Below are 26652 nucleotides of genomic sequence, written 5' to 3' on the forward strand. Positions count from 1 at the left end.
GAACAATAAGTTGTTTATAAAACCAAAGTTACATGTACATTCTTCCAGCGAGGCAGTGTTTGCCATGTATATGAGATTGTCACTGTGAGCCAATTCATTTATAATGGACAGACTTCAGTCATGAAATTCATCATCACCTTCAACGAACCAACACAGGTTGAAGAAAAGGGTATTTGAAGCTGAAGACAACAGACCTGGCACTAAACTCAACCGGACAGCAGTGATCCCTGGCCTATATGCTTCTAAGACCTGAATGCCTGTAGCAGGCACCTCAAAGCATAGAAAACTGCCAGCAATGATGTCTCTCAATATCCTCCAAGTTCACTGGAAGGATAAGCAAACCGACATCAATGTCCTCTCCCAGCCCAACAATGAGGCCCACTTTACACTCAGTCAACGACATAGAGAGGCCACATTATTTGCATACTGACTCCAGACTCCTGGAACAGACATACAATTCCAAGCTCTATCATGGGAGGAGATAACCAGCTGGGCAGAGACCAAAGCCTTCTCGAAGAAATGCAACATTAGCACTAACTCTTGGGGATCTCTGTCCCATCACTGCTCAAAGTGGATAAGGAGCACAAGGAATGGTTATGAGAACCTTGTGTTGATACATCACAAGCACACAGAAGCCCTGTGTAAGCAGTGAAAGGAGTGTCCCACCCAACAAACTAACCATCTGCCCCATCAGGCACCCCACCTATGGAAGAAATTGTAGTTCCCATGTTGGCCTCATCAGCTACCTCGGAACTCACAAACCCAGAGTGGAAGCAAGTCATCCTTGATCCCACTGGACTACTCATGAATGGACAGAATTTCAGAGGTACCCTGCCATGCCATAATAATTGGCCAACATAGGCAACACATCCAACATTTGGATTCATAATAGAAGCCAAGCTCATGGTGGAACTTAATTCTGTCTTTACAACATATTTCGTAACGTATGTTTTCAGCAGTGAATGATAGACTGTTCCTCTCAACCAGCCATAACCTGGGCCACTGATATTAATTGCAGACCTCTCAATATCATTGAACTGGGATCAACCAACTCCCTGCACACCATAGATAAGATTTGTAGCCTTTCTGGCCCATGTGATTTAATTATTCCGTGGGATAAGTTCACGGAAGAGGAAACCAAACCGAAAGATTTGGGAGATTTTGCTCAGTTTTGACTGGATATGAAATGAATGAACAAAGAATGGCACAATTGTAACATCGGGCTCATTCTTTCCAACAAATTGTGATAAACCTTCACCAGCAGCACTCTTTGAGTTGAATTTGATGTCAAGCAATGTACATAAAAGGAAGAAGGAACCTGTATTCTTACAACACCTTTCTTGACCTCAGATAATCCCAAAATATTTCATATCCATTGAGTATCTTTGAGTGCAGTTGCTGTAGCATTGTGAGGAAATACCCACACAACCAGCTCCCATATACGGTGATCAGGATCAACTGGAGAACTCATTGTAGGATAAACAATAACAAGGACAAGAGAACCCTTTCGCTCTGCTTCAATAATGTTGTGAGTCTTATGTTCGCCTGAAAGGGAGGGAGAGTGTTAGTCAGAATGTCCGTGAAAATAAGGAACCTTCCATAGTGCAGCTCTCCCCATGTTTCTGTAATATTCTGCTTACCGATTTTAACATATGCTAAACTATGTGTGGTGGTTTGAGCAGTGGTGGATGGCATCCAAGTTCCTGATATATGCAAAAGTCTGGTCAGGAGACCAGAAGAGGAAGTCTGGCACCATTGTATGTCATGCTTTCTGAACTTTCATTATTACTAAACACCCTGAAGCAGAGGTATAAAGTTAATATAATCCAAAATGCTGGAAGGTTTCCATTAGCTTAAATATCAAAAATATTATTTGCTTGGCTCCAGGGTTTTGTGACATGATACTAGCATTTTAAATAAACATTGCTGAACTGGACATTTTGTTGCTGGCTTCCATAAAACAGTTGTCGCTTTGCAAACCAATCCAGTGCATGAATCACTATAAATTGTTTCAATGTGGTAAGAAGGTAGTCAGGAAACTTGCCCACTGGCGATGGGCATCGGACAACCACAAGTATTCTGTCCACAATTTTTGATGTATATCAGAGAGAGATCCACACATATCAGAGCTACTGTTGATGGTATAAAAGGAAAATGCCCCACTGAATCTCCAATAGGAGATTCCTTCATCAAAGAGAGGCACATGCTCATTGTGTTTGTGTACATCAGGGACATTAAATTAGCACTTCAAACTTGAGTAAGCAGCAGGTCAAATAGCAGTTAAGCATGTGGATGCAAAGTATAGCAGGAGTCCAGTAGTTTAGCTGGATAGGCATTGTTTATGAGTATATGGATAGAACCAGCTTCACAGATCATTTTCTGATTTTTGTTTAAACGTTGTTTATCATGTGCTTAATTGTGTATGCAGGATTTGAGAGTGGAGTTGGTGAGGAACAGTCACGATAAATTTTATTTTGGTGAAGTGGACAGAGGTGACGGTTAAAAACGCAAGAGAGAGGAAAAAATATTCTTGCAATGTACCAATGAAGAAGAAAAGGAGTTAACAAGCAAAATTACAAAACAGAAAGAGGAGCTGAGAAGGAGCAGAAATTCCATGATCCTTCCTTCATTTTGGAGGTTTGGCCCAGAAAACAGTGCACTAAATCTTAACCTGAGCTTTATCAAGGGAGTTCATTGACCCCTGCTCCAAATGTCCAACAACGTGTCACAGTTTGAGGACTTCACGGAGGATGAGTCCCATGTTCCCATAGTAATACAATGACCACCCGACTCAAGTATACTGATGCTAAAAGTCTTATGGCGTTAAGATAAGGAAGAAACACATCCCCAAGAAACATTCCCAAATTCACCTACATAGGTATATCTGGGTATGTTCCCAATATATCCCATCCCTGCCTTAACCCCAATAAGTTTTTAGGCTGAAGAATGGGAAAAGACAATTGACAGATAGAAGTAAATGTTTCATGCTGGTACCAGTTCCGACAGATATAAGAGATAAATTTACAAGGTCCCGCTGGCAATAAGCAGGTCCATCAGCCATGACGGTGACTAAGGCAGTAAGGTTGCTAGTTCAGAAATGGTGCACAAAATATTTTGTCCAGTATGCTTCACATGGTTAACGTACCTTTGCAACTCCTACCCTTAGGAATTTTATGGTAATGGCGGTACTTACGCCATCGTGATGACGCTAAAATCCAGCCAGTTCCAAGGATCTCGGAGAAACGTGAAGGAATCAATTACAAATCCTCGGGCAAATATCTTTATCATTGATTCAAAAGTGTAGATCCCAGTGAATGTGTACCTGCCAATAAACAATCGAAACAATTAAGTAGAAATGTCTATCATGCTACTTTGATGAATTAATGTCCAATATGGAATAAAATATACACAGCTTTTTAAAGATCATGTTGTTTGTAGGCGGTGACGAACAAGTTAACATCAGAACTACAGAACCTACCACTGCAAGATATTTAATAGAATCATAGTCATACAACAAGGAAACAGGCCTTTTAGCCCATCAAATTCACACCAATCATCAAGCACCCATTTACACTAATCCTACACTAATGTCCATTTATTCACCCCACATTCCCAACAACACCTCTCAGATTCTACCACTCACCTACACAGTAGAGGCAATTTATAATGGCTAATTGACCTAAACAACCTACAACTCTTTGGGATGTGGGAGAAAACCAGATTTTCTGAAGCAAACCCCTGCAGTCACAGGGAGAACATGCAAACTCCACACAGACAGCACTAGAAGTCCGGACTGAATTGGGGTCACTGGAGCTGTGAGGCAGCAGTGCTAAGCTGCACCACTGTGTGTAATGTTGAGATCACCTTAGCCAAAGGACTGGGGAGCAGCATATCAGAATTCTTGTCACACACCCTGTGAAAATTCAGTTAAGCAGATACTTTCCTGGTTACTACTTGGGTGGAAAACCAACTGGCTAGTAGGATCAATGCTAAGAAAACAAACCAGCAGACTGAATTCATGCTCCAAAACAATTCTCAGTAACAGGGCAACACTTAATAAAAAAAAATGAAAGGACTGATCTGCAGTCAATATGAGATAAATTAATGCCATCAGAAAACAGTAGGCTGTTTCAAGTCCAAGTTTTTCCCAATCATTACCAAGTCAATGTGTAACTGGCATCATAAAACTTTTCTACCCTTAATCCAGAGCTTTCTGTATACTTCCTTTCATCATTAGGCCAGAAGTTGGGTTGTTTGCAAATGTTTGCACAGTATTCAATTCCATTCACAACTCCTCAGTCAATGAAACAGCCCATCCCTGCATGGAATAAGACCTAGGCATGGGTTGCTAAGTGGCTAAGTTACACCGTAAAAATGCCAGGCAATGACCATCTCCAACAAAAGAGAGTCTTATCACCTACCCTTGACATTCAATGACATTACCTTTGCTAAGGTCCCCGTTACCAACATCCTAAGGGTCACCATTGACTAAAAAAGGTCAACTGGATCAGCTACATAAATAGCTTGCTGCAAGAGCAGGTCAAAGACTGGATATCCTACGGTGAGTGACACAACCCTAAACATTGTGAAGTCTTTCCATCGTTTTTAAAGCGTAAGTAAGGAGTGAGATAGAATATTCTTCACTTGCCTGGATAAGAACAATGAAAACAACTCCAACAGTTCTCAGGAAAGTCAATACAATCCAGGAAAGTAACCCGTTTCATTGTCATTGCATCAACCACTCTAAACATTCATCCCCTCCGTCACCAACAGAAGTGCTGCAGTGTGTATAGTCTACAAAGTGCGCTGCAAGTACTCATCTAGCCTATTCTGACAGCACCTCTAAAACGTGACTTCTGCCACTAGGAAGGACAAAGACAGCACCACCACCACCAGTAGGTTCCCCCTCCAAGTCACACATCATCTTAATATGGAAATATATCACCAATCCTCCACCACTGCTGGAACTAAGTTCTGGAATTACCTTCCCAACAGTATTGTGGAAGCCCCTTCAGCAGATGAATTGCAGAAGTCCAAGAGAGCGGCTCACTACCACCTTTTCAGGGGAAATTAGGCATCGGCGATAAATGCTGGACTTGCCAGCAGCACTCAGATCCCCAAAAACACAGAGACCAAATTTGTGAGCTTAGATCGCAGGAAAACTTAAATTTTATTGCAGGCAGAAGTGACACACTAGTTACATGATTTGAATGGCATTTAATAATGTATAAAATGAGGCCTGAGAGGGAAATAAGAATGTAATGACCACACGTTGGCAATGATGTAGATGAGCTTATTCTCAGTTCGTTCTAGATATCAATGTGTTTGCTATTTATGTAACGCAGATGATAAGCAAAGAAAAACAGTTGTTAGTTTTTAGATATTTATTTTTGTCAGGTTTGAGGGCCTGTCTAGATTAGATTTGGTGAGAGTCTGCAGAATGACATATAAGGTTGTAAAAGCAATAACACTTAGGTTGGTCTGTGCACCCTGATGTGGAAGTTGGAAATGTGCTGGAGGTCAAATGCCAGCAAACCTGACCTCTCTCCCACTTTGCCCTGTATACCACTGAGTGCAGTGACAGCTCCAGGCTGCACTGAGCTGTGGGCTGGAAGTTACTACAGCTGGCATTCAAGGAACAATCCCATTTATTTGAATGGTGTGATGATCTTCATTTAAGTAACAAATTTAGGTTAAATTTTTTTGTTTATTTTTCTTTATTTCATTTCACATTTATGTTTTAATTAATTTGCAGTAGGTTCAATATTTTTAGCCAAATTTACTATCTTTAAAATATTAAGAATATGTTTACATTCATTTAAACTATTTTTAAATAACGGACACATTTAACAACAATGGAATTGCCCTTTTCAGCCTGATGCCTTCACTGCCAGTGTACCTCAATCTCTGCATCACCACCACTCTCCCCCTAATTCATCTCAATGCTGCTGAAATCTACAATATCATCCTTCCAGGAATTTCAAGCTGTACATTTGATCAGCTTCGGACTGGCTGAAGCTTCATCATTTACATTCTTACCTGAACTAACTCCAATTTGGCTGTTCTCACTGAATTTGATTGGTTCCTCAAACCATTGATTTCAACACTTCAGCACACATTTATACTTTTCTCCCTAACAGTAGCTACCCTTCCTTCAACTGTACATTAGAACTGGTGACGTCCACTCTTCTGACTCCCTAATCCACCAATAATGGATGAAGGGTCCCTGACCTGAAATGTTAATTCAGGTTCTTTCTCCACAGATACTGCCTGACCTGCTGAGTGCTTCCAGCATTTTCTGTTTTTAGTTCAGATTTTCAACAGTTGTAGTTTTTTTTAACAGATATCTTAATGGGACAGTCTCTGACTGTTCTGAGTCTTCCCTAGAACTCTCTGAAACTCACTACCTTGCAATTTTTCTTCCCACTTCTAAAAGTACTTTAAAACCTGTGACCTTGTCTTCATTCATTTACACTTTACTTTTTTGATGTGGATTGAGTATAGGTTATTGGACAGAAAGCAAAGAGTGGGAATAAACAGTTGGTAGTTGTGACTAGTGGGGTACAGCAGTGATTCGTGCTGGGGCCTTGGCGATTTATAATCCATATCAATGATTTGACTGAGTGAACCAAATGTCACATTTCCAAGTTTGCTGATGCCACTAAACTAGATGGGATTGTGAGTAGGGAGGAAGATACAAAAAGGCTTCAAGGGGATTTGAACAAGCCAAGTGAGTGGGTGAAAATATGGCACTTGGAATATAATGCAGGAAAATATGAGGTCATTCACTTTGGTGCACACTAGAGAAAGGCAAAGTATTTACTAAATGGTAAGAAACTGCATAGTGCTAATATTCAAAGGGACCTGGTATCTTGTACACAATTCACAGGTGATTAGGTGCAGCAAGTGATTAGAACAAATTGTATGTTAGACTCTGTGATAAGAAAATTTGAATACAGGAGTAAGGGGGTGGGGGGTCCTATTCCAAAGGCCTTGGTGAGCAGTACCTGGAGTGTTGTGTATAGTTTTGGTCTCCCTAACTATGAAAGGATGTTCTTGCTACAGAGAAAGTGCAGCAAAGATTCACTAAATTAGTTCGAGGGATTGTGAGTTTACCATGTGAGGAGAGGTTAAGTTGACTGGGACCTATATTCTTTGGAGTCTGAAAGAATGTGAGGTGATCACATTGATAATTAGAAATTTTTTTTAATGGCTTGAGAGGCTAGATGATGGGAGGATGTTTTCCCTGGCTGAGGACTCTACGGTTATACAGTTACAGTTTGAGAATAAGGGGTATAAGGGGAGATACAGTTTGAGAATAAGGGGCAACTGAGCTGGGGAGAAATGTTGTCACTTAGACGCTGATGAACCTTTGGAGTTCTGGTTGGCTATGAAGGCTTAGTCATTATATTAATTCAAACATAAGATCGATAGATTTCTGAGCGTTAAAGGAATTAAGGGCTATGGGGATAGAGCTGGAAAATGGCAGTGGGGCAGAAGATCATTTATGACCTTGTTGAATGGTGGAGCATGCCTGAAGGGATGGGTGTTGCACTCCTGCTCCGATTCCTTATGTTCTCAGTGGCCACTTCCTTTGTTTTTATTTGTCTCCTTCACAGTCCTTACAATATTAAATGTATATGAGTGCTGTTCAGGTAGCTCTTAACATGCTCAGGCTGGTCAGGGAAAAAATAATCAAAAAGACTTTGTACTGCTGTTTCATGTGTCATAAATATTACTGAGAGGTGCATCAGTGAGGACAAAATGTGTCTTGGCTGTGACGTGAATCATTGCCCAGCCTCACACAAAGTTTGGCACTTGGTGAAGAACTGGACAGCTGGCAGTTCCAATGGAAAAGTACATTGGTGATACATTTCAGAAAAAGAGGTGTAAAACCAGACGGGGACGCAAGAGCAAATGATGCATTTACAGATCACGAGTGCACAATTTGAAAATTGATTCTTGTCATTTTGGAAAAAATTAAGGAAATAATTCCACTGGTAACTGGTTAGACAAATGAATAATGTGACACAGAAATGATAAATATGTTTAGCAGTATGATGGTTGTAATACTAAGGTGGTGGAAGCTGGGATAATATGTTTGAGAAGCTCACTACAGAAGATGGGCCATATAAAATCTGAAATTACCAGGTTAGTTTCAGCAGTGGTGACTATAAAACCAATGGATTGTTGTAAAAACACATCTGGTTCACTAATGTCTTTTAGAGAAGGAAATCTGCCATTCTTCCCCAGCCTGCGTCAATACAGACCAACAACAATGTGTTTTAGTTTTTTCTGAAATGACCGAGCAAACCATTCAATTGTGTAAGATCGTGAATATATAATACAAGAATAAAACTGGAAAGATGACCCAACGTTGACCTTGGTTTGCATATTCTACAAAGACAAAGGCACAGGCAGCCAGTCAACCTTGCACAATCTAGGGATCCATGCCAATCTGGGAGAGCTATCCCACGTATATTAGTTAAGCAACAGCCTGACACCATTCTATTCTCAGGGTCTCTGTTTTCAGTCAACAGCACAGATTCTTTCATCAATATCCCTGGATAGCTCACATGATTATCATGGAAATGTTATGATTCAGAAAGAGGCCATTCTCCCATTGTGTCTGTTCCCGAGGGATAAAAGTTACCCAATCTGATCCCACCTTCCAGCACTAGGTCCAGGTCCTGTAAGTCACAGCTCCAAGTGTACATCAAACACTGGATAAAATTATGAGGGTTTCAGTCTCTGTAAGGGATTCAGGCAGTGAGTTTCAGTCCCTACCTCCCTCTGAATTTTCAAAGGAGTTTTTCTCATTTCCCCGCTAATCCGTTTACCAATTTCAATTGCAACTGTGGTGACTAGTGCTCCAGTGAATATTCAAGCTGTGGCCTAATTGGTGTTGTTTACAGTTTCAGTGTAACCTCCATTATTTTGTATTCTGTGCCTCAGCTAATACATTTGCCTTTTTAACCATGTTATTGACAACATCTCTACAAATATTCTCCAACGTCCCTCTCTTCCATCACACTGCTCAATATCCTGCCATTTATTTTACCTTCTCTGGTCTATCCCCAAGTGCTTCACCTTAGTTTTCTCTAAATTAAATTCCATTTGCTATTTTTCTGCCCAACTGATCAAATCAATGAAGGGGAATGAGACTGAGCAGGTGGCTTTGCTGTGAGGCATGGGTGTTGGATTCGCAACATTGACTTTGGATCTCATGAGCTCAAACCAAGCATATCTTGCCAATTATCGTCTATTGCTTTCCAACAGCTGATAAAGCAGAATGTATAGTACAGGTAAGCTAATCAGTCTAACAGGTCTATGCATGATGAATCAGTACCACAGCATGTTAAAATGGATAGGTTCAGGACAGGTCAAGCAGATCACCATGAGACAATATGACCGTCAGCAGCAGAACAATATTCTTCCACCATAATCTGTCATCTGACAACCTGTCACTCTACCATTCCCAGTAAGCAAGAGGAACAACCCTAATTCAGTGAGAAGAACAGTCCGTGCATACCCAAACTTGGTGCAATCTAATGAAACTGTAATCCATTGTGTACCAAATCACTGAAGCAACAGATGATAAAGCTAAGTGATACTGCAGCTCTTCAAACCTCCGGTTATGAATGATAGTGGTCATTTAAAGGAGTAACAGAAGGAGGAAGCAGCAGGACCATTCTCAACCCCAGTGATGGCATGGAAGAGTGCAACCTGCTTCAGACAGAAGTTTCAAATGGATGGTCTTGGTGTTCCCCTGAGATCACCGTTATTACCTAAGTCAGTCCCAGGCAATTTACTTCATCCCACATTGGAGGTCAAGAAATACCTGAGAGCACAGGATGTAGCAAAGGGTATGGGTCTCAAAAACATCCTGGCCATAGTACTAGAGATGTCATCCAGGACCAGCTACATCTCTACCAAAGCTGCTCCAGTACAACCACAACACTGACATTTGCCTGACAAAGTGGGAAATTGGCCTATTATGGACTGACAGGATGAATTCAAATGAACTAATTACAATCCTGTCAGTGCACTTGCAACCACCTTTAAATCATAGAAAGTGCTGTCAACAGTATTATCAAGTGCCATTTGCCAATATGGTTAGAGTCAGTCTCACCAGGATCACCTGGCTCTACTTTCCATCACAGTTTCAATCCAAACATGACAGAAGGCCTGAATTTGAGAGGCGGAGTGAGAGTAACTTCCTTTGACAACAAAGCAGTGTTTGACCAAGTTTGGCATTAAGATGCCCTTGTAAAGTTGAAGACAGTGAGAATTAGAGGTAAAATTCTCCACTCACTAGAATAATATCTCAGACAATTGAAGATCTGGGTGGTTTCTGGAGGCCAGGACATTGTTCCTTGAGTTGCTAATGACGGTATCTTACACCCAACCAACTTCAACTGCTTCATCAATGACCTTCCTTCAACCACAGGTCAGATGTAATTCCTATTCGCTCTCAAATAATGAAGCAGTTCATATCTTCATGAAGCAAGCCTTCGATAATATTCAGGCTCAGCCTAGTAAGTGTCAAGTAACATTAGTGCCCTACTAATCTAAGGTACTGACCACCTCCAACAGGAGTTTAAGCACACACCCTTGTCATTCAACAGCAATGCCATTGCCATGTCCTTCACTGTCAGCATCCTGGGAAGAGGGGACACCATGTCCAGAAACTTAAAGGTATAATTATTGTGACTATGAGAACAAGTCTGAGGCTAAGTACTTGGCTGTGAGTGACTCACCTCCACCTACCCGAAGCACTTCTACAATCTACAAGGCACTAGCCAGGGGATGATGGTAAGATCTTCCTTTGCTGTGGTGAGTGCAGCCTTAACAACACTGAATGACAAAAATCCTTTCTTTATTAAGACCTCATCCAGTAATGGAGTACCACAACATCAGCACAAGTTTCTTTGACAGCTCCTGACAAACCTCAACTTCCACCTCCAAGAGGGGCAAGAGTAGCAAGGACATGGGAATGTCACCACTTCTAAATTTCTCTCCATATCACACACCACCCCACTTTGAACATTTCTGCCATTCTTTAGTCGCTTCCATGTCAAGATCCTGGAATATGGTTCCCAACAGCATGGTGGGAGCCTTCCACTACAATTTTCACAACAGTTCGAGTAGGCAGCCTACACTAGCTCCTACAGTGCCGCTTAAAATAGATAATAACTCTTGGCCTTGTAAATGTTGCTGAAGTCCCATGTTTTTCTTGAGAAATAGTATAACTATTCTTAATATGGTGAACGAATTTTAAAAAAATGTGTTTGTGTGATACAATGATAGCAGGCAAGAGCAGCATTCATTACCATGCCCTTGAGGAGCTGGTGGTGATCGTTCCTCTTGAACCACCAAAACCAATATAGTGAAGACATTTCCATACTGCTGTAGTGAAACAACATGCAATACTTTTATAAATCTATCATGGAACAGAGTGGAGGGCAGTGGCAAGTAATATCAGAAAGCCTCTCTTCTGTCATAGACTCACATAGCACTGAAACAGGCCCTTTGGCAAACCAAGTCTGGGCCAGTTACCAGTCCTACACTAATCCAGTTTTATTCTCTCCGCATTCCCATTAACTCCCCCAATATTCTATCACTCACTGGTACATCAGGGACAATTTACAGCAGCCAATTAACCTACCAAACCGCCCGCATTTGGGATTTGGGAGGAAACCAGAGCAACCAGAAGAAATCCACTCGGTCACAGGGAGAACATGCAAACTCCACACAGACATCACAGGAGGTCAGGATCAAACCCGGGTCACTGGAGCTGTGAGGCAGTAGCAATCCTTTTACATTTCTTGCCAGTACTGAACAAAATCTTTTCACCAACAACAGTAAAAATTATTACTCAAGGGATGAAAAAGGAAAAATAATTCACAAACTTACTCTACGTTTTTAGTCCAAGGTGCTGGGTCACTCATTGTCATGAAGACACAGTTTGTTAAAATGGTAAACATGATGAACAAGCTAAATAATTTGCAAATTAGTGTTAAGGAAAAGGAAACAATCTCAAATATGATGATTAAACATTATATATTGCAGCTCCCATAACTCATACCAAGAGTTAAGTCTTACAATGAGATAAACATTTCCAAATACTCCTCTTCAATTAAAGAAAGGTAAGCTACGACCTTTCGTAGATTCAACTGACAGAAGTTAATTCATACTACATGTGCTAATGAGCATGTACATTTGCATTCTTTTCCCCCCAATAGCCGTTCTGGGGCTACAGTTATCCATTCGATTTCAGCAGTTTATTACACTCATCATATCTCTCCCTACATTTTTTCTATTCATTTACGTAGTGGTTAGGGCGACGCTATTACAGCGCCAGCAATCGGGGTTCGATTCCCGTCGCTGTCTGTAAGGAGTTTGTACATTCTCCCGTGTTTGCGTGGGTTTCCTCCCGGTGCTCCGGTTTCCTCCCACATTGCAAAAACGTACGGGTAGGTTAATTTGGGTTTAAAATGGGCGGCGCGGACTTGCTGGGCCGGAGGGGCCTGTTACCACGCTGTAAATAAAATTTTTAAAAAAATTTTTAAAAATCATAACTTATTTTCTAACTTTATCCCCAATTCCAAGGTTCCACTCAACTAGAAGATTTACGAGACCTATGATATTAACCAGTTTGCAATATTTTTTTGTTATTTCGATAACATTGAGAAAGAAGGATATGAATGAATTAGAACTTTAATGGCAATTCTCCTTAGGGGGTGAAAGGGACTTAGCAGGTAGATTGCAGGTGTCGTTGTGAATCTAAAGATGGCCTTCCCCTTGTTTAGGACGATGAATGTCTGAAACAGAAGATAAAACACAGGTTAATGTGACAGTGGAACTGGTGAGAGCCCCTACAACCAATTTGAGCCATGCTCTCTCCTACCTGTTACTACTGAGCCATAAGTTGCTGCTGTTGAAATTTACCTGTGTCAGGTAATAACAGGTCAGAAAGCAACATCCAAGACATGAGCATTATGGTGCTGGTGTGCCCTATACCTGCCACCACAGTTGATGGGAAGAATAATTTTCAGCTTATGGACAAGAAATGCTAACTCATTTCTTGGATGGGACAGATATAGAACATAGAACTGTACAGCACAGGAAAAGGCCCTTTGGCCCATGATGTCAGTGCCAACCATGATACCAAATAAAACTAATCCCATTTGCCTGCACATGATCCATATCGCTCCGTTCCCTTCAAGTTCACGTGTCTAAGTGTTTCTTAAATGCCACTATCATGTCTGCTTCCACCACCACCCCGGTATAGGTCACACTGAGCAATACAGTGGTTAGGCATGTTTGTAAGAGGACTTTTGACAGCAGTTTTCATGTTTCAATAGCCTTCCATTCTTAATAGACAGGAGAGTTGGCAACAATTTAAAGACCTGCCTGAAATCACATCAAACAGATGCTTCACTAGTTGTTCAGTAAATGGATGACTAGCTGCCAGAAGTACCCTTCCTCCAGCCTACACTTCCCCACCTCCCATCACCCTGGAACAACAGTATCATTGTATAATTAAGCAGAAAATTCAGGAAATAGTCATCAGGTCAGGCAGCATCTGTGGAGAGGGAAACATCACAGATTAATGATCTTCCATTGGAATTGGGAAGACTTGATGGTAAAGCATGTTTTAAGGTGCAGAGAAGGGGGAGAGAGAACAAGCGGGAAGATCTTTGATGGGGGGAGGGATGCTGGAGAGGTTAAATGATGAAGGGCAACTAGAGGAGGTTATAACCTGCAGCAGATCGGTCTTTGCCAACACAAAACATGAAAATCAGCTTCCTCAGATCAAAGGTTTGAGTTACAAGAAAAGGTACATACTTTTAAAACTGTCAAGTTTCTGAGCAGTGAGTTTACAGAAATTTACAAGCTAGATAAAAGATGGCAACAGCAAATCTAAAATATTGCTTCAAGCTAAATCACAAAAGTAAATCAATCAATCAGTCATAAAGTTATAGAGAAATACGGCTCAAACTCAAACACTTCAGCTCATTATGTTCCCATGGACAATCAATCACCCATTTACACTGACCTTACAGTAATTCAATTTTTGACCTCACAATCTCCCTCGTTATGGCCTTGTACCTTATTGTCTACTTGCTCTGCACTTTCTCTATAATTGTAACACTTATTCTGCATTCTGTTATTATTTGACCTTGTACTACCTCAACGCACTGTTGTAATGAATTGATCTGTATGAACAGTATGCAAGACAAGTTTTTCACCGTACCTCAGTACATGTGACAATAATAAACCAATTTACCAATTTACCGATTTTTTTTATTTTCCACACATTCTCATCAAATCCTCTCAAAATCTAGCTGTAGCAAACTAGAAAAAAATGGAAGCTTGGAGCCAATGCCAGGAATGTGTCTATAGAGAACAGGCTCATAGACAGACCAAGGTGAGTGAAAATTACACAACCATTTTATGAGCTCGGGTAGTTTAAAGTCTTACTGGTTGAAAGTAATCTAGTCTTCCTCATCTTAAATTAGCTGGCACTATTCCATACTGTAACTACAGAATTTGTGACAATGATTTTGCTTATTGATGACTACGAAAGACTATTTGGAATAACTTTCAAAATTTGCTGCTCTTGATAAAGAGTAGAGAATGATTGGAGCGCAACATCATTATGGAGGTCTATGCAATGCCCATGAAGCCTACCTGTTTGTCAGTCCAAAAGCTCCTACCATTTGTATCTAATTTTCTTTTCTGTATTCTGTATGCAATGGATCACAGGCATTGGAGGAAACAAATCTACCTTGCATCAATCAATAAATGAATCCCCTATATTCCTTCTGCTGAAGCTACATGATGCAACATTGGAGCGGATTTTTATATTTCCACCTGTCAGAGGTGGTGAAAATTCAGATAACGAAACAGCACACCCATTGGAGTGTGCTGGAATGGTACAGGTGATGGGCACCAGGTTATCGTCACATCACAACCATCAGTTCTACCTAAGACCAAAGCCTTGGATACAACAAACAGGGTGTTGTGCATGTTAATACATAAGAAAATGTCTGGGGCAGTGAGGGAAGGGAGAGAGTGGAGTCCAAAGGGTAGAGGGTGAAGGGTGAAGGGTGGAGGTTGGAGGATATCAGAGGCCAGGATATGGGGACATTAGGATTGAAGAGTTGTCTTTCCAGAGTAATGCAAAACAATGTGGAAATGAATATTATTGTGTTTCATTATAGAACAAATGTCAATGGCAGGGCACTGAAAATAAGAGCATTGTGCAATGAAATTTCCTGACATAGATGAACTTGCAATATTTTACATGCAGGAATATACTTACATGGCCAATTCTCTTACTGGAATATCTGCAATTTGTGACAACTGGCATCATCAGACTTTCTTGTATCCATCTATTCTGCCACAGAAACTTCCTCAATTCACCCCACCCCAATAGTTGGGAAACAGCCAGTGACATATCACATAAAAGGTTTCGTAACTTTCATTTAAAATGCAGCAATAATAAGAAAGGCATAACTCCAGAAGATGGGACTGATTTCTTTGGCTGATTGGTGGTCACTCAACATTCTGAAATCTTAAGGGTCACCAGAAGCACACCTTGGACTCAATCCTGCTCTGTCTACAGGAGGAGCTACAGCAGAAGAAGAAGGAACAGAGTTCCAGCAGGGAAGCTCAGCACTCGGGAAGCATTCGATTCCCAGAAGTAGGTATAGACCCAGGATAACATATCTGCACAGTTCAGAAGATAACTGCATGAGGAGCTGGTGCTTCACAGGGGAGACTCTCACAAACTGCAACAACATCTGCAGTCTGGCAGTGTACAAGTTAACAACTTATCAGAGGAGCAGCTTCCATAAGCATCCTCATCTTTGATGCTGTGGAGACTATCATGTGAGTGCAATCACTTTGGTCTAAAAATGAGTGCTTAATCCCAGTCTCATCGCCCACATTATCATTGCTGAGTCCCCCACCACAAACTGCAGATTACCATGACCAGAAAGTCAACTGAACTAGCCGCATGAATATGGCTATAATAACAGGCCAGAGTCTTTTCTTTTCCTTGTCTGCTTCCACCTATCACCCGTCTGCCCCTGTCTCCCATCTTTACCCTTCCCCCTCCCCCACCTGGCTCCATCTGCCCATCATTCCTCACCCCTCCTTGGTCCAACTATCACCCACTGGCCCATGTCTGTCCCCTTCTTCCCTTTATACTGGCTACCTTCTATCTCCACTCTCAGTCCTGATGCAGGGTCTCACCCCAAAACATCCATTTGCCAGGATGAATGCAGCTCCAACAACACTCAAGGAGTTCAGCACCATCCAGGACTAAGCAACCCACTTGATTGGTACCCCATCCATCATCCTAAACACTCACCTCCTCCACCACCAGTTCACCCTGGCTGCAGTGTGTACCATCTACAGAATGTACTGCAGTTCCATCCCTAGACTTCTCTGACAGCACCTCCAAACACCTCCCGCCTCTCCCATCAAGAAGGACAAGGGCAGCAAGTGCACGGAATCACTGCCCATCCAACTTGCAAATATATCACTGGTCATCGAAAACTTTTAAAAATTGCAGATGCTGGAAATCTGAAACAGGAATAAAACACTCGGCAAGTCAGGCAGCATCCTTGGAAATACTGCTTTGACTTGAATCGTTAATGCTGTTTCTATTTCTACAGGTGTTGCCTGACCTGCTAAGTATCCCCAGCATTTTCTTTTATAATTGGACCTTCATCGTTACTGGGTCCAGATCGTGGAACCCTTCCTCATCAGCACCAAAAGAAATGCAGTGGTTCAAGAAGGTAGATTACCACCACTTTCTCAAGGACAGTGAGAAAAGGGTAACAAATGCTGACTATGCCTGTGATGGCCAGACCTCAAAAAAATGACATCAGAAGCTAGACCAACCACTGCAGGTTGCTCCATTTTATAACAAGAAATGGTTGATGCAGCTAAATCCATGGGTTCCAGCTACAGTCAGAAACTGTGTCTCAGAATTAGAAATAGTTGTCTGTCCTGATCAGTGCACAGTAGTGTTGTAGTAAAACCTATCAGAAGACACTATGGTCATGGATTTGCCAGATAATGAACATTGGTTATGTTTTCATTCCAATATTGGTGGGTGCACAAAAGAAAATAAATTGGCACTTGGACAGGGGCAAGGTCCAAGAATTCTGGAGTGAAGGAAAATCAATAGTCAAGGGCTTAATCCATGGTGACAGAAAGGGTAGTGGCTGGTTAGAGATCGGTACCTTGTGTGGGGATGGAGGGAGATTGAAGCCTTGCTTATGGACAGGGTTCAGTTGAGTGATGATAGGTAGACATGGTGGGGAAGAAAAATACCGGAGAGTTTGGAGCAATCAAGCATTGTGGAGTTGGTGCGTGGCAGCTCGTCGATGGGCTGGGGCGATCATAGGGGTAGGGGCCACAGCCTGGAGGATGGAGGCCTAGGTTTATTGGGATGGAATGGGAGTGAGATCAGTAATAGGGAATCTTGGCATTGTTGGTAAAGGTGCTAGAAGTAAAGGAGATAAGTAATGGGACTCACCTAAACGGGGTCCCAGCCCGTTGTATTAAATTCCTGGGACAATTGTATTAGAACACAATTGTCCCAGGAATTCTCAACATAGGTGCTCTCAGGATAACGTCCATAATTTCCCCACTATTGCTTTAAGATATCATTGCAAGAGTTGCTGAAGGGTGTTTCACAGGCTCAAATATCTTTAAGTTGGTAAATTGGTTTATTATTGTCACATGCACAGAAGCGCAGTGAAATACTTTGTTTAGCATGCCATCCATACAGATCATTTCATTACAGCAGTGCATTGAGGTAGTACAAGGGAAAACAATAACAGAATGCAGAATACAACATTACAGTTGCAGAGAAAGTGCAGTACAGGCAGAGAATAAGGTGCAAGGTCATAACGAGGTAGATTGTAAGGTCAAGAGTCCATTTTACCATTTTATCATACTTGGGGACTGTTCAATAGTCTTATAATTGCAGAATACAATCTGATGGGAGAGGGGAGAAGAGAAAATGTCTGGGGTGGGTGGCATCTTTGATTATGTTAGCTGTTTTACCAAGGCAGCAAAAATTATAGACAGAGTTCATGGAGAGGAGGCTGGCTTCCCATGTGATGTGCTCAGCTATGTCCACAACTCTGCAGTTTCTTGCGGTCTTGGGCAGACCAGTTTCCATACCAAGCCGTGATGCATCCAGATAGGATGCTTTCTATGGTGAATTGATAAAAATTGGTGAGGGTCAAAGGGACATGTCAAATTTCTTTAGCCTCCTGAGGAAGTAGAGGCACTGGTGAACTTTCTTGGCTGTAACATCTACGAATTTGGACCAGGACAGGGTATTGATAATGTTCACTCCCAGGAACTTGAAGCTTTCAACCCTCTTGACGTCAACACCATTAAGGTAAACAGGTTAGGATTAGCTGCTTTCATCCATATTTTTCCTCCCTCTTAAAATCTAAAATGGGGATGTTTGCTGACTGCTGTACAATGCTTAGTTTTGATTGCATCTGCTAAAATAATGAAACAGTCTGTACCTACGCACAGCAAGATCTGAACACCATTCAGGCTTGCACTGAAGTGATCTGTAATTTTCACATCACATGAATGGCTGGCAATTGCCATCTCCAACATTTGAAAGACAAATCACCTCTCCTTGACATTTAGCAGCATTACCATTGCCAAATCCTTCACCATCAATATGCAGGGTGTCAACACTAATTGGAAACCTAACCGGATCAGCCACACTTGGCTACAGAGGCAGATCAGAGGCTGCAAGTAATCGACTTTCTGATTCTTGAAAGTGCTTCCTGCAACTCCAAAGCACAAGTCAAAAGTATGATGGAATACTTGCCACTTGTACAGCTCCAACAGCATGCTACAAGTTCAGAAAGATATGAATTCACAGGAAATAGAAGTAGGCAGAAGCATAATAGCCTCTTGAGCCTACTCCTCCATCTTAAAGGATCATGGCTGATCGACGTCCGACTTTCTTGCTTTAACTTCCCTATAAACTCCAAATCTCTCTCAGCCTTGAAGATGTTCAATGATTCTGCTTCCACAGTTCATAGGGTAGAGAATTCCTGTCCCCCAAGAAGAAATTCCTCCTCTTGAACAACTCCTTGTTCTGAAACAATATTCCTTTCCTACCACATTCACCTGTGGATAGCATCCTTTCAGCATCCACCTGTCAAGTCCAAGAATCGTATACATTTCAATAAGATCACCTCTCATTCTTCTAAACTACAACAAGTATAGGCCTAAAATTAAAACTGAAAATGCTGGAAAAACTCAGCAGGTCAGACGCCAGCTGTGGAAAGAGAAACAGTTAATGTTTCAGGTCTAGAACCCTTCATCAGAATCGAGAAAGATCTAATTTGCTGAGGTTTTTCAGCATTTTCTATTTTTATTTCAGATTTCTAGCATCTGCAGTTTTTTTTTGAATCTTCATTCATTGATGAATCTAGGCCTTTTCTCACAAGGCAACCCCTTCATCCTAGGAATCAACTTATCAACATTTTCTGAACTACCTGAAATGTAAGTACATCCTTCATTAAATAAAGAGACCAAAACTGTACACAATACTCCAGGTGTGGTGTAACCAATGCCTGTACAGTTGAAACAAGACTTCTCTCTATTAAACTCCATTCACTTTGCAATAAATGGCAACCATTCCACTTGTGTTCCTAATCACCTGATGTACCTGCATACTAATTGCCTATGCTTTGGTATTGGTATTGGGTTATTATTGTCACATGTACCAAATGAAAAGCTTTTGATTTGCGTGCCATCCAGACCAATAATGTCTTACATTGAGGTAATACAAAAGAAAACAGAATGTAGAATATAGTACTGTAGTTACAGGGAAAATGCTGTGCAGGTAGCTTTTGCAAATAAAGTGCAAGGGCCATGACAAAGTAGATTGGGAAATCAAGGCGTTCATATTTTAGCGAATGAGAGATTCGTTCAAGGGTCTGATAACAGGGAGATAGAAGCTGTCCTTGAGTCTGGTGATATGTGCTCTCAAACCTTTGTATCTTCAGCCTGACAGGAGAGGGAAGAAGAGAGAATGACCGGGGTGAGAGGGGTCCTCGATTATGTTAGCTGTTTTCCCAAGGCAGTGGAAAGTGCAGATGGAGTCAATAGAGGGGAGGCTGGTTTGCGTGATGGACTGGGCTGTGTTCACAACTCTCTGTAATTTCTTGCAGTCTTACATGGATGCCCAAATTCTCCTGTACAGTAGCATTCTGCAATCTCTTCTCTATTTAAAAAATGTTGCTCTCCTATTCTTCATATCAAAGTGAATAGTCTCCCATTTCCATACATTATACTCCACCCGCTAAATTTTTTGAATGTCTAACACCAGAACAACCGGGTATCCAAAGATACAGAATCTGAGAAATGCAAACATCTTGGAGGCTTGTCAAACTGAAGATTGCAAAGATAGGGAGGGTGACCCCCACAGAGAGTTTTGAATTCAAATACAAAGATTTTAAAATTCAGGTGCTTGAAAACCACCAGACAATGTGTATCATGGAACACTGGAGCAATGGGGAGATGGGATTTGGAGTACGGTAAGAGATGGGCAGACTGTTATTTGGATGAGTTCAGGTTTACAGAGAATATAAGGTGGGAAGTCAGTGGTGATGGCATGAGCAGATCATTTCTAATCAACTCATGGATGCACTATCAGGTGGGCTGAGGCTTTAGTGGAAATGGGCTATGTTACAGAGGTGGGTGCATGTAGAATAACAGTAATAACCATATACTAAACACCAATGATTCATAGCAATTATTTTTTTGACTTTTCAGTTGTTTACAGCATTAAATTGGTGACCACCAACATTCTGTTTACTGGCTACATCATTCTCTTTCTTGGAAAATTAAAAATCCTGGACTTTATTTCTGAAATAGTTTAAAATGGCTAGAAATCCATAAGTACTAAATAATTAATTTAAATATATTTTTATATGAATGACACAGACAGTCAATGCCTATAATTTTTGAAACTGGAATTGAAGTTTCAAAAGTGTTTCAACACCAATGTTGGTACAGGCATGAAGCTAAATATTTGTACTTAATGCCATCATATTATAAACCAGTCTTTCAATCCACAGATTTAATCATGTCCGGTTTTAATTCATGACTTCATTTGATTTTGCTTTGTTTCATCTTTATCAAAGCTGAATTAATTTCATTAGCCAACTGGTTGGTTAAGCCATTTGAGAGGTGCAAATTGAATATCATTAGCAGTTAAATTAATAATATTCCATGAAGCAAGATTGCCAGCAATAAAACATCTAATTAATATTTCAAGTTCAGCTGGTGAAAGAAATGCAAAAATATCACAGCCAATTTCTGAAACCTGAAACTGCAACTCATTGTTCCTTACTTACTCTTGAGTTATCCGCTGATACCACTCATTCATAGACTGTATTCTTTCAAAAATTAGTTACTGTACTTGTAATGAATCTGCCTGGGACTTACTCTCTTTGAAGCATAGTACGGATCTAGTTCCTCCAGAGGCTCTCCGATTAACTCTGGAGGAGTATCTCCATAAATAAGTGGCAGAGTTTTGCCAGCCTCAAGGTCACTTTTGGGTTGGACTTTCTCTTCTTCATCTTCTACAACAGGCTTTGTTGTCTTTTCAGCTTTTTCCTTAGCAATTCTTTTCTCAATTTCAGCCAAAGACTCTCTGGTGAATCGGCGTAAACTGTCAGGCCCCGGATGTTGGAGGAAACACGCCATCTTCTCATTCTGTAGCCCTTCAATTTACCTCTTTCAATCTCCTCAGCAAAACGACTACATTATAAAATGAACAGAGAAAAGATAAGAATAATCAGAAATTCTGATAATATAAATTACATAAATAGAAATCTGACATATTAATAAGTATTAACATCCAATCTTGCAATGTCCTTAGCAATCAACTCAATAAGTGTTCAGGAATTAAACCAAAGTCATTAATCCAACAATTTTGTCCACCTATCACTGCTCAGTTTTCCCCCCTATACATTGGTCTTCCCCTTTTCCTATCTTCAGTCCTGAAGAAGGTTCTTGACCGAAAACACTGACCTTCTGTTTTTCCCCACAGATGCTGCCTGGCCTGCTGAGCTCCTCCAGCATCTTGTTGTTTTTTCAAAAAGTTCAACGATGCAAAGTATGCTGACTGCTGATGTGCAAGATACTATCCATAACCAACACCAGAGAAATGAAATATTGCAAAATATAACAACATATATAGTATTAAGAATTAATACTGTTTTAATCTTTTACATGTTTTTTGAATAAGTAAGAGACAGGCAAGGATAGAAATTGGTCTTTTCATTTTCCAAATCGGAATTGAGAAAATTGGCCAAGAACATCTTAAAAATCACTGAGGTCACATTTCCCTTGAGCTATATCCAGGCCTTCAAGAGGCTACTTTTGTTAGGCCCGTTGATTATGATAATGAAGAATTAACACCTGTTTTACATCCCTTTCAAGGTTTTGGGTTCTCCCATGAACAGGAAGATAGAGCATAGGAGAGAATAAAGTAAAGGAGGGCATTACTGGCAAGGGAGCAAAGAGAGTTATAGAACAGGAGTCTGAAAATGGTACTAAAAGTGAGTTTAAATTGTCCATATAGCAACGGATGCAATGTCTGTGATAAAAATTGAGCAAGTGGAGCTAATATGTGCTGGGATAAAGCAGGTAAAGTAGGGATTATTGAAATGTAGTAACAGAACAATCAGGACCAGGAATTACACAAGAAGTGGAGCTGTTACAAATTTTTAAGCACAACATATTTAGAAAGTAAGAGAAGAAAAATGGAGTAGCAATACTTACCAATTATTACAATGGAGGTGGGAAAAAAGGCTATAGTAAAGATAATAAATAAATCCATCTGAATTGTGATCAAAGATGATAAAAGATCATTCACACAGCAGTGTGGTCAACAGCCACCTAATAGGAGAGCCGGAGGAACTGAGTTTAAAAAACGATAATAATGGCGTATTTCAACTGTTAATTGGACAAAGGAAGTAAATTATTAGGAATTAGATCGTGAAGAGTATTTCCAAAGCCAAAGCAGAGACAATGGAGGGTTAGGGTGGGACCATAAAACTTGGGATCAATACAGTAGAAAAGATTTGTCAATTAGGAAGGCAAATAGAATGTTGATCTCTATTGCAAGAGGGCCTTGGTGAGAACATATGTGTACAGGTCTGATTTTCCTATCTAAAGATTATAGTTGTGATGAAATAGGTGCCATAAATGTTCACCAGATTGATTCTTGAGATGAGAAGAATGAGAGATGATCTCATCAAAATGCCCAGAATTTTCACAGGGTTGGATAGGGCGGATGCTGAGATGATATTTCCTCTGGCTGGGCTGTCTGAGGACAGACATCACAATCTAAAGATAGGGGTGTCAGCTATTCACCACGGAGATGAGAAGATAATTCTTCATCCAGATGATAATGAATATTTGCAATTCTCCAAGAAAGAGGGATGTGGAGGCACAATCGTTGAGTATATTCAGAGCAGAGATGGCAGGGTTTTGGATATTAGAGGAGTTAAGGAGTTTGGGGAGTGCAGCAGAGTGGTGGTGAGGTAACGGATCAACTATGGTGATGTAGAATGGTATGGTAGGTAGGAGGCCCTCAATAGCCTACTGCTGCTGCTATTTCTTATGTTCCTACGTAAGGGAATGGAATTTCCACAACACGTACAAAACTGCTTTCTTGCCCAAGATATAAAAAGCCCAATAAGAGAGGATTTGCCACAGGATCGGTTATCAGTGATTGGGAATAAGCCAGAGCGGATAAAAGAAGTAAAAACAGGGGGACACGTAAGCAGTAGGAACTGTAACATAAGACACTTTAAGATGATAGAGAAGAACAGAAGTGAAAGATAAACTGGTTTGATTTTTGCGGGACTAGGAGTAGAACTAGAGGATATAAAAGGTAAAAACACTGGCAAGGAGCAGTGAGATACTCTTAAAACAGAGTTCTCCCTTTCCCCCCTCTCGTCCGCCTCCACAACACGTTCTCCCCTATCTGCAGCCTCCCCTCACCCCCGTATCCTCTTCTCTCACCCCAGATCCCCATCTCTACCCCATGTCCCTCTCCCCCAACTTCATTGCCTTTTTATCCCCCATGTGCCTCCCTCTGTCCACCATCCATCTCTCTCTTCCCCCATATCCTCCTTACTCCCTCCCACATCTGCCTTTCTCCACCCTCCAAACCATCCCCCATTTCCTTCCCTCTTTCCCTTGTATACCTCTATCGCCACATTCCTTTCTTTCCCTATTACTCCCTCCCTCCCTATTCCTCTCTCTCCCCCACATCTCTCCATACCCCCATCTCTCTCTCCCCCACGTCCCCTCTCTTCTGCTCACATCCACTTCTTTTTCTCACACTCATTGTCCCCTCACAACACCCCTTCCCCTCATGTCCCCCTCTTGCCTCCCAACATCTTTCTCTCTTTTCCCACATGTCTCACTCTTCTCACGTTCCCTCTCTCTCCGCCTGCATCCCTCTATGTTCCCTCTCTTCCTCCTCTTCCCTCCACCTCTCTTTCATTTCCCCCTCCCTCTCTCTCCCCCCAGCAAGTCCCCCTCTCCTGGTCTTTGACCCAACTCTGCGTGTGTCGCTTTGCCCACTCTTCCCATGTTCCCCCGTCCCCGCCTCCATTGCTCCAATCTGCTACTTCTTCATCTCCTACAGAATTCAAAAGAACCTTTATTCCCATGAGTGGCATTTAGGACTCATTACCACACACGGCAATTGTGGTGAAAGGCATAAATGTAATCAAGAGGAAGCAATCTGAGAAAAACAGAGGAAAGAAATTGGAATTTGAGAAGGCTACAGTAGACGAGGCCATTTGGTCTACTGTTTGTATCAGTCCGATGAAGATCTCTCCAGTTATTCCCATTGTCTTGCTCATTCCCACAATATTAATTAAACATCTAGCTTCTGCTCCATTTGGCAGTTCATTCTAAAAGTTAATCTTGTGCTATTTAAGATTTATTTTTCTCTTGTGGTACTTTCAGTTCTTGGGCAGTAACTTTAATTTTGCCCTTTTTAGTTATGCAGCCTTTAGCCTTTAGAAATAACGTGCCATTAATATTTCAGAGTCATAGAGAGATATAGCTACAAACAGGCCCTTCAGCCCAGAGAGACCATGCTGACCATCAGTCACTGATTTTTACCTTAATACTACCCTAATCCAATTTTATTCTCCCCATATTCCCATTAATTGCCCCTAGATTCTACCACTCATCTACACACTAAGAACAATTTACAGTGATGTGGACTCTTCATAATTTTGAGTACTTCTTCTAAATAACCTTGTAATCTTCCCTGTTCTTAATGTCCAGCTTCCCCAGTCTATCCATCAAACTATAATACCTCATCACAAGAATTGTTCCAGTACAAGTTCTTGACAGTCCTTTGTAATGTGTAGTGCTCAGAACTGAGCATAATCTTCCAAGTGGAATTGCCATAATATTTTGTGGGATTAGAAGTATATCAGATTAGGGCTAAATGGATGAATGGATCAAAGAGTGGTATTTAAAACTTAAATAAGGGCAAGTATGAGGGCATAAATTAGAGCTGGGTAAAATGAACAGGCAAATTAGGTTTAGGCAATAGTTGATTGTGAAGCATTGGCAGATATATTAGGGGATCTTTCAGGATAAACAGAAGAGGTACATTTCAACAATGAAGAAAAATTTGAAGGAGAGGACCCACCACCTGTAGTTAACTAAAGGGTGAAAGATAGCATCAAACTGGAGAAAAAAATAATTCCTCGCTTGTGCAGCAGGCGGTGCAGCTGCCTCAGAACTCCAGTGAACCATGTTAGATATTGATCTCCAGTGCTGTCTGTGTGGAGTTTGTACATTCTCTGTATGATTGTGTGGATGGTCAGTCCATCCATCCAAAAGGTGTGCTGATTGGTAGGTTGTTTAGCTGCTGTTAATTACTCTGAGTGTAGGTGGGGGATAGGAGAATCAGGGGGAGATGATGGGTGTGGGAGAGAGAATAGGTTACAGGGGAATAAGTGGGGGATGGGATTGATGAGAATGCTCTAAGAGGTGGTGAGACTTGATGGGCTGAAGAACCTCCTTCTTTGTCCTGAGGAAATGTGAGATGTCATTCTTCTTTTAGATTAAATTACCTTCCAAAACCAAACAAGGTATCATTAGAAATAAAGCAGTACTATGCACTTACAGAATATTTTCACCTAACGTCACCAAATATCAGCTGAAATAGAGGGAAAATAGATTAGCATTTAGAATAAACTTATATCAGGTTTATTCTGGAAACTCAATTTACTTTGATGGTCATTGATGCTGATTACATCTCTTGATCTGTCAGTAACAATGTTCAATCATGTATGTATTGTTACAGTTTATGTATTGAATCAATTTATTTTTTTTAATGGGAAGATCAGCCGTGTCAGTGTTGTTCATGAGGAAATGACATACTAAAATTAGTTAAGGAGAAACAGAGAACAAATATCAGCAGAGAAATTTCAGTTTTAATATGACATGGATGCAAAGTGACATATCTACATCCTATAGAACCATATTACATCAACCGTGATTCAGTGGAACTACGCTCCCTTACAAGTCAGA

General features: G+C 41.0%; 1 protein-coding gene across 1 annotated transcript in view; it reads right to left on the reverse strand.

Annotated features, from left to right (window-relative positions):
- The window catches only part of LOC127582839 (sodium channel protein type 4 subunit alpha-like), a 158187-nt gene that overhangs the window by 83834 nt on the left and 47701 nt on the right, over positions 1-26652 (reverse strand). Inside the window, exons 2-5 of the mRNA XM_052038404.1 lie at positions 21520-21834; positions 12688-12824; positions 11917-11997; positions 3194-3322 (exon numbers count right to left, since the gene is read on the reverse strand). Of these exons, the coding sequence (XP_051894364.1) occupies positions 3194-3322; positions 11917-11997; positions 12688-12824; positions 21520-21780 (608 nt within the window). The 5' untranslated portion in view covers positions 21781-21834. The remainder of the gene's footprint in view (positions 1-3193; positions 3323-11916; positions 11998-12687; positions 12825-21519; positions 21835-26652) is intronic.

The sequence above is a fragment of the Pristis pectinata genome, chromosome 25 (assembly GCF_009764475.1).
Source record: "Pristis pectinata isolate sPriPec2 chromosome 25, sPriPec2.1.pri, whole genome shotgun sequence".
NCBI classification, from domain to species: domain Eukaryota; kingdom Metazoa; phylum Chordata; class Chondrichthyes; order Rhinopristiformes; family Pristidae; genus Pristis; species Pristis pectinata.